Source organism: Ictalurus furcatus, chromosome 22, assembly GCF_023375685.1.
Source record: "Ictalurus furcatus strain D&B chromosome 22, Billie_1.0, whole genome shotgun sequence".
Lineage (NCBI taxonomy): Eukaryota > Metazoa > Chordata > Actinopteri > Siluriformes > Ictaluridae > Ictalurus > Ictalurus furcatus.
Window position 1 is genome coordinate 85,001 of NC_071276.1, and position 10,000 is coordinate 95,000.

Consider the following 10,000-nt stretch of genomic DNA (forward strand, 5'->3'; position numbering starts at 1 on the left):
AATAGCTTGCGACGAGAGCACTGATATATCTGATTCCACACAGCTGTTGGTATTTCTGTGTGGAGTAAATGAAAATTTTGAAGTGAAAGAGCTGGCTGGCACTGAGACTCTTTCTGGTACTACTAAAGGAGAGGATCTTTTTTTCACTGTTGAGAGAGTGTTAAAAAAAGAATGAATTAAAGTGGGAGAATATGGCTGGCATTACAACTGATGGAGCCCCGGCGATGGTAGGGAGGAAATCTGGCCTTGCTACGTTGGTGTCTCAGAAAGTCAGTGAATGTGGGGGGAAATTAGTAAAGTACCACTGTATTTTACATCAAGAACAGCTATGTGCCAAATCCATCGGGCTTGTGGATGTGATGCGTGACGTCGTCAAAATTGTGAATGATATACGCTCCAAGGCGCTCTCTCACCTGCAGTTCAAGGTACTGTTGGATGAGATGGCTCTATGGTGATGTGTTGTATCAGAGATCAGAGCTTTTCAGGAAAGCAAGATTGGTAGTATTCAAGTGCCCATGGATAAGAAATGGTTTTCTGACCTGGCTTTCCTGGTGGACGTCACAGAGCTGCTCAATGTTTTAAATGTTCAGCTCCAGGGAAAAGACCAGATTATCACCCAGCTTTTTTATCACGTCAGAGCCTTCAAACAAAAACTACTGCTGCTCAGAAGACATCTCTCAGCAGCTAACATTCACAATTATAATATTCACCATAGTTTTATGTGCAGTTATTATTATTATTATTATTAATACTTATATTTAGTTAGCATTTATATCCAGTGGTGTCAGCTTTGGGTTTTTTTTGTTAATCAAGCTGATAAATTTTGTGTCAAATTCTCTTAAATGATCATGGATTAATTTCCTTGTTTTGTCAGTTATTTATTCTATTTGCCTCCCTCTGTTTTTACATGCCTGCTTTTCTCTTCTTTCACTCCCCATCTCACACTGTTCCTCTCTCGCTCATCCCCATGTCCAGGAAATGTAGCCCATTTTCCCTGTTTTAGAGAGGCATTCATGATGAAAGAGAAGGTACCTGAGTATGATGCTGTTCTCAGCAACCTTTTCCAGGAGTTTGACAGTCGCTTTGAGGACTTCAGACACAATGCTTCTGACTTTGGTGGTTTGCTCAATCCTTGAGTCAGTGATGATCTTCAGATGGAACCAATTGAGCTTCAGTGTGATTCAGAACTCAAACACAAGTTCAGGTCCCTTGACAGACTTCTACAAATGTGTCCCAGCAAACAGGTTCCCAAAGATGTGCAAACAGGCACAAGTGATGCTGTCTCTGTTTGGCAGTACCTACCACTGTGAGCAGACTTTCAGTCTGATGAACTTAAATAAGTGTAAACTGAGATGCAAACTGACTCTCACCACCATAATATCCTGACTTTGACAGTAAGTCCACTGCATCCCAATTTGGAAAAACTTTTGAAAAATAAGGACCAGCTTCATGTGTCATTAGAGGTCACTGATATTGCAGGCATGTGGCTGTATTGCTTATAGCTTGAATAGTTGTATTAGGCATTGAACATGTATTATAAATGGGATTGGTTCTATGTTTTAATTATACTATAAGTTTCATTGAACTATAAAACTCTGAAAATAAAACTGCATTAGTTAAGCAGATACAGACTAATGTTTTCTATTTATTTATTTGTAAATATTATGAAATCATAAATGAGGAGAACCATGGCAACTTTAATTTGAATATAATACAGTTTGGTATAATGCAACGTTTACTTTCGGCCCACGGCCCTCAATCAAGTTTGATTTTTGGCCCTTCACAGGAAAAAGTTTGGGCACCTCTGATCTAAAACATCTTGAACTGCACCATCTACAACAAGTGCAACTCCTACAACACCTACAAGATTTGCGACATCTATAACTACACCATCTACACCTACATCATCTACAATAACTACAACTACACCATCTACAACTACACCATTTACACCTACATCATCTCCAGCATCTACTACAACTACACCATCTACAACATCTACAACTACACCATTTACACCTACATCATCTACAGCATCTACTACAACTACACCATCTACAACATCTACAACTACACCATTTACACCTACATCATCTACAGCATCTACTACAACTACACCATCTACAACATCTACAACTACACCATTTACACCTATATCATCTACAGCATCTACTACAACTACACCATTTACACATACATCATCTACAGCATCTACTACAACTACACCATCTACAACATCTACACCTACACCATTTACACCTATATCATCTACAGCATCTACTACAACTACACCATTTACATCTACATCATCTACAGCATCTACTACAACTACACCATCTACAACTACACCATTTACACCTACATTATCTACAGCATCTACTACAACTACACCATCTACAACTACACTATTTACACCTACATCATGTACAGCATCTACTACAACTACACCATCTACAACTACACCATTTACACCTACACCATCTACAACTACACAATTTACACCTACATCATCTACTACAACTACACCATCTACAACTACACCATCTACAACTACACCATTTACACCTACAGCATCTACTACAACTACACCATTTACACCTACATCATCTACAGCATCTACTACAACTACACCATCTACAACATCTACAACTACACCATTTACACCTATATCATCTACAGCATCTACTACAACTACACCATTTACACATACATCATCTACAGCATCTACTACAACTACACCATCTACAACTACACTATTTAGACCTATATCATCTACAGCATCTACTACAACTACACCATCTACAACTACACCATTTACACCTACATTATCTACAGCATCTACTACAACTACACCATCTACAACATCTACACCTACACCATTTACACCTATATCATCTACAGCATCTACTACAACTACACCATTTACACCTACATCATCTACAGCATCTACTACAACTACACCATCTACAACTACACTATTTACACCTACAGCATCTACTACAACTACACCATTTACACCTACATCATCTACAGCATCTACTACAACTACACCATCTACAACATCTACACCTACACCATTTACACCTATATCATCTACAGCATCTACTACAACTACACCATTTACACCTACATCATCTACAGCATCTACTACAACTACACCATCTACAACTACACTATTTAGACCTATATCATCTACAGCATCTACTACAACTACACCATCTACAACTACACCATTTACACCTACATTATCTACAGCATCTACTACAACTACACCATCTACAACATCTACACCTACACCATTTACACCTATATCATCTACAGCATCTACTACAACTACACCATTTACACCTACATCATCTACAGCATCTACTACAACTACACCATCTACAACTACACCATTTACACCTACATCATCTACAGCATCTACTACAACTACACCATCTACAACTACACCATTTACACCTACAGCATCTACAGCATCTACTACAACTACACAATCTATAACATCTACAACTACACCACCTACACTCTAAAGTTGGTTCAGCTGGTCTAGATAGTCTCTGTAGGTGTTAATGTTCCTTATCAGACCTGTGGAGTCCCTCAAGGCTCCATTCTGGGTCCTGTGTGTCTGTGTGTACATACCTTTGCCTAAGGGCGGCCCTGTAAACAGTCCTGAAGGTCCGTCCTCAGATTCTGGCTCCTCCCCAAGTGCACTCTGAAGCCCCTCCCCTGAAGCTGACATCACAGTCATATGACTCATCTCAGAGGCGTGAGTGGCAGGTGAAGCTAAAGAGATGAGCACACTGCACGCTACACACACACACACACACACAGACAGACAGAGTGACACGAATGTGTCATGAAGCAGTTACTTAACATCCCGAGGTTGATTAATTTCCTATAACAGAACGTCCCTGAGTGTTTTCTTCCTCTTACACCACAACAATTTATAAACTATAAACTACAATTTTCTATTAATTAAAAAAAAAATGTAATACTTTTATGCTTCTATATTTACTTTTGTATTTATTACAGACGTCTGTGAAAGTTCCTGTTCTCGCGTATGTTACAGCATCTATAAACAGTTCCAGCTTGTAATTTTAGTAATATAATAATAATAATAATAATAATAATAATAAACTTTATTTTATAAAGCGCCTTTAAAAGCAGCTTCTCAAAGCGCTGTACACAAAATAAGCAGTACACAGAAAAATAAAACATATAAAAGTTAATAAGAATAACAACGTTAATAATAATAATAAAAGAAGACATCAAGTACGTAAGAAAGAATTCAGAGTGTAAACTCCACTGTCCTGAAGATGTGTGAAAACTTACAGCTTTAACTCTGACTGTTACACAGCACTGACACTGGAGACTCCTTCCATACACGTTACAAACGCCTCCTTACAGAAAACTTCACCACATCAACAGCTACAGACGGTTTTTAATCGGTTCATGTGGAGCGTGTGCTGTACGCGCCCCTGTGAACGAGCCGTTACTATAGTAATGATAAGGTATTAGAGCGAGTGTATTAATATAAACCTGCGCTACTATCAGAGCTGCTGTTATAGAAAACTAATCACCACCTTCTCGTTCCTGCCTTTCATTTATGATTACGGATTTGAATCATACATGGTTTTTTGGAATGAACAGAACTATTCAGTTAGTGCCTTTAAAACCTCGTTACAAGAACCTTTTGAGACACAACGTTTTGTAGTCTCTGAAAAATCTCCATGAAATCTAATAAACTGGTAAGGGTCTGTGCCATGAGATCTAAACCAGGAAGAACTTCTACAGGAACTACAGAGTTCCTGCAGCAGACCGAGCGAGGGGTTGGTGTGGTGTTTAAGGAGAGGCTTAATAACATTCTGGAAAAACTTGAATTACAAACATGTTACGCTGCTTTACAGATTGAGTTTGAAGTGATAAACTGTACAGCCTTTTATTTTTAATTCATTCAAAATGAAATCACTCTGGAGAGTCTGTTAATCTGAAAAGATGTTGAGTTCACGTCACACGCTAGATAAATACTTACACTCTTTACACAGTCTCTGTCTCGCTGCTGAAAATAGAGTCGCAGGGACAGATGCACAGTTTACAGTCAAGGTGCTGCAACTCTAACGGTCTGGCTCCGCCCACTACCTGACTCCACCCACTGTTTCACTACATCCACAACCCCACTCTGCCCACTATCAAGTGTCTTGCTGATGCTCAGATGGTGTCTGAAGAATAAATCTGGCTTAATCCCCAAACCTTCCTCCCTAATCCCTACCCCTAATCCTTAAACCCTACCCCTTACCCCTAAAACCACAATCCCTACCCCTAATCCTTAAACCCATACCCCTAGACCCTAATCCCTACCCCTAATCCTTAAACCCATATCCTTAGACCCTAATCCCTACCCCTAATCCTTAAACCCATATCCCTAGACCCTAATCCCTACCCCTAATCCTTAAACCCATATCCCTAGACCCTAATCCTTACCCCTAATCCTTAAACCCATATCCCTAGACCCTTTACGGCGGCCGTAAATGTAAAAATGTAAAAATGTAACACAACCCAAAATGAATGAACGTGTTCCTGTCCGAGTCATGCTGAATACAATCCATTGTGGAGTGTGTATTGACTGTGTGTGTGTGAGGCGTGTCTGTGTACTGAAATAGCTGTGTGAACAATAAGCACTCCTCCTTCCTTTTGTCTTCTAATGCTTCACCTGCATAACAGTTTCCCTTTTTCTCACACACACACACACACACACACTTCACCTCAAAACAGGTATATAAAATTGTGCTAATGTCTAACACAAAAAGCTCAATGGCATGTTTCTGAGTGTGTGTGTGTGTGTGTGTGTGTGTGTGTGTGTTTGTGTGGCTGCAAGATTCCACAGGTGAGATTGTAGGAGGAGAGTTTTTCAGGTAAGAACTTGTCTTCACATAGCCAACAGCCTGACACACACACACACACACACACACACACACACACACACACACAAGTAACACAGTAGGGTAGAGTAATTTCTTCAGTAGAGAGTGAAAGATGAGTGTGTGTGTGTGTGTGTGTGTACTCACCGAGGCAGAGCAGAGAGGAGAGCAGGATGAGGTTCATGTCAGAGCAGCGTCTCGCTGTGTCTCACGCTCTCACACACACACACACACACACACACACCGGCAGCTGCTTTTATAGCCACCTGGTGTCAGGGCGTGTGTGTGTGTGTGTGTGTGTGTTGCATAATGTTCCAGGCATTTGTCCTTTCATGTTTAAGATGCAGACAGAGGAACGTCACGTCTCTAAGAAGAATGAAAACTATGGAGCAGAACCAGTGAGGTGGCACTAATGACCTTGCACCACGATTCAGAACACACTCGCCCGCCCACACACACACACACACACACACAGACACACACACACACAGAGGGCGGAGGTGGGATTCAAACCCACAACCTTGTGTATTAGCTAACAGTGTAATAAATATTTCTGAACTTAAGCACATTTTTGTGTGATTCTGTAACCCAAAATAAATACACTCAAGAACTCTATGGAATGTCATTTGAGGATAATATTAAATACATAACGCACTGTGCATTAGTATTTACCCTCTTTCCACATTTGGTGGTGTTACAAAATATTTTGTATTGCGAGAGAAAAAGCAGACGTTACACTGGAGCGTCAAACCGCGGCCTGTCCGGATCTCTCCACTACACCGGGGCTCGGTCTTCACTCTCTGTTTCAGTGTGTTTCAGTGTGTTTATTACCGTCATATACTCTGTTTACTCTGTTTATTTAAAAGAGAAAAGTCATTTACATAAAATATCAAATAAAATGTTAATAAACATGCAATGTCATTTTCAGGTGAACCAAAACATCACACACACACACCAACACTGCTGTTACTATTTACACTTTATAAACTGTCACACACACACACAGACATACACACCCCAACGCTGCTGCTTATACCAGTTACACTTTATAAACTCACACACACACACACACACACACACACTGTTGCTGTTACCATTTACACTTTATAAACTGACACACACACACACACACACACACACACACTGTTGCTGTTACCATTTACACTTTATAAACTGACACACACACACACGCACACACACACACACACACACACACACACTCTCAAATGCAATGAAGCTCGAGACTCGGGCAGTTAGCAGTTAGCATGTTAAGGAGCACTGAGCTCCAGTTCATTAGGTTTAAGTGCAGTGTGATGAGTGTTTTATGCTCCATCAGGTTCCTGTTCCTGCCGTTAGCACCTTAGCCGCTGCGCCTCTCTATGCTAATCAGAGGACTGAAGAACATAGCTAATGCTAATGACCCTGAACACACAAGCACACACACCAAAAATAACCCAACATCATCACATTAAATTAGCGTGCACCACAAACTCCACTGAAACCAAAATGCTAAGAAGCTAATAGAATTCAACATCTATCCCAAACGCTAGGGTTAGAAGAGTTCTCCTTAGGGTTCGGAGTAAAAGTGATGGTCAGTTAGTGGACGATGTTACACAGATACCCGTCACAGGACACAAAAACATTTGCACATCTAACGATCTTCATGAATCGGCAGGAAGTCATACTGCCTGTTGCAGAGTTCAGGACGCGACCGTGAAAACGTGACATTCTGGTAAAATGCCGTGAACGAGCAACACACGGTCATGGCAAAACTTTTCTTGTGTAAAAGTTTTATTTTTATTACGTTATGAGTTATAAGTTATGTGAGACATTGATTGAACACTGAGTGTGTGTATGTGTGTGAGTGTGTCTGTAAGTGTGTGAGTGAGTGTGCAAGTGTGTGAGTGTGTAAGTGTATGAGTGTGTGTGTGTGTGTGAGTGTGTAAGTGTGAGTGTGTGAGTGTGTGTGTGTGTGTGAGAGTGTGTGTACGGGTGGTGTCAGTGTGAACACGGGGTTGCAGGAGTTCATGTTGTAGTTAATGCTTTAAAATCATTTGCTGGAGTAAGACGCGAAGTTGGAGGCTCCTGCTGATTTCGATTAAAATTGTAATTAATTAGTGCTTTTTGGTCATATAATATATATTTAACTTATTCTACTTCGTTTCCTTATTTGCACTTTTAACTTTGTGGCATGTTAAGATGTCTGGAAAGAACACGAAAACCCGTGGTAGCATTCAGACACGACTGAGACCTAGTGTGCGCACCGTGAGCGAGTCCCCTTCTCCCCCTGAATCCGCCTCCCCGAGCAGTGACCCTGACTTCGCCGCACTCAGGCTTGAGTTGCTGGCTTCACTGAGGAAGGACATCGCCGATATTTTTAAAAAGGAGTTTCAGGCGATGTTCAGGTCCATGCGCTGTCTACTATCCCGCTTGACCTGCAGGCCGTGAAAACACAGCAGGCTGGTGATAAAGTCGCTACCGAGGCTACCATATCAACACTGAAAGGTACTGTTGGGGAAATGGAGCACGCGCTATCCGGTTGCACCGTTGACATAGTTCATATGAAGACTACTATCGAGTCTCTCACTGCCACCGTGACTCAATTAGAGAATAAATGTGAGGATTTGGAGTCGAGGTCACGGCGCAATAACGTTAGGATAGTGGGAGTTCCAGAGGGCGCTGACACCTGTACAACTGCTGCTGTAGCGGCCTTGTTAAAAGAGGCATCTGGTCTGGAGAATTTGAACTTTAATTTGAAAGAAGGAGGGGTCGCTATTTTAATTGACAAAAGTTTACAGTTTTCGTCCACTAATGCTATCGCTGATGCGAACGGTAGATACATTATAGTTGCTGGTACTCTAATGCAAAGACAGGTATTGTATATGCTCCTAACTTAGATGATTTATTTATTTATTTATTTATCTAATTAATTACTTAATTAATTTGTTTGTTTGCTTATTTATTATTATTATTAATTTTTTATAAATGGCATCCCTTTATTGTATACTTTATGGAGTTACAGACACTTCCCACTTAAATTTTTGTGCCTGTTCTTGGGTTTTATAATATTTATATAACCAGCGACAGTTATTGAGTAGCCATGAAGAACCGGGGGGGGGGGGGGGGGGGGGGGGGGTGTTTGGCACTTTTAATTTAGTTTTCCTTGGTTTGGTTTGTTTTTTTTGTTTTTTGTTTTCTTCTTCTCAATGAAATATTTGGGAAAGGGAAGGAGGAGAGAAGAGAAAAGGTAAATGAATCACATGTAAATGAATCACATGAATATGAATCACATGAAAATGAATCACATGAAAATGAATCACATGTAAATGAATCATATGTAAATGAATAAATAAATTTAAAAAAAAAATCATTTGTAAGTGTAAGTTCTGACCCACTCTGTGTCTTCATCATCGCCTCACAGAGGACTGTGGACTACTGCAGGTGAAGATCGGGACCTGCTGCAGGTGAAGATCGGGACCTGCTGCAGGTGAAGATCCGGACCTGCTGCAGGTGAAGATCAGGACCTGCTGCAGGTGAAGATCCGGACCTGCTGCAGGTGGAAGATTGGGACCTGCTGTAGGGGAAGATTCAGACCTGCAGCTCCTCACACATTCCTCCGCGCGCAGTTGTGAAATGATGCGCATGCGCAGTCCACAGTAGACGGCGCTTGTCCAGAAGAGTGGCGCGCGGAGCAGGTCCACCCGCTACACAACGCAGTGATGTCGCGCATGCGCACGGAGCCACTTCCGCATTGTGCGCTTCCTCATTGCTGGCTGCGCCCAGTCTCCGTTTATCACTTTATTAAACATTAACTGTAATAATTTAACTGTAATAAACATTATTAAATTCGTTCAGGTTTCTCACAGTGAGGCATAATGTCAAAACCTCCACCAAAACCCGCCAAACCAGGTGAGTTTCACAGCTTTAATTACAGATACAGTCGATTAAAGTGTACTACATGTTTATTGAGGGGATTAGTTGACTGTTCTAACAGATATTAGAGTTATTACACAGCGTGAAGAAGTGTACACACTCTGCTCTGTGCTTTATAACTGTAAATAATAAACATCTGATCTTTA

At 40.9% G+C, this 10,000-nt stretch overlaps 2 protein-coding genes across 2 annotated transcripts in view; one reads left to right on the top strand and one right to left on the bottom strand.

Annotated features, from left to right (window-relative positions):
- The window catches only part of areg (amphiregulin), a 12,117-nt gene extending 5,155 nt beyond the window's left edge, over positions 1–6,962 (bottom strand). The window contains exons 1-2 of the mRNA XM_053610684.1: positions 6,069–6,962; positions 3,643–3,810 (exon numbers count right to left, since the gene is read on the bottom strand). Coding sequence (XP_053466659.1) covers positions 3,643–3,810; positions 6,069–6,105 — 205 coding nt within the window. The 5' untranslated portion in view covers positions 6,106–6,962. The remainder of the gene's footprint in view (positions 1–3,642; positions 3,811–6,068) is intronic.
- A 2,688-nt stretch (positions 6,963–9,650) lies between these two features.
- The window catches only part of ostf1 (osteoclast stimulating factor 1), a 4,141-nt gene continuing 3,791 nt past the window's right edge, over positions 9,651–10,000 (top strand). Inside the window, exon 1 of the mRNA XM_053610712.1 lies at positions 9,651–9,830. Coding sequence (XP_053466687.1) covers positions 9,797–9,830 — 34 coding nt within the window. The 5' untranslated portion in view covers positions 9,651–9,796. The remainder of the gene's footprint in view (positions 9,831–10,000) is intronic.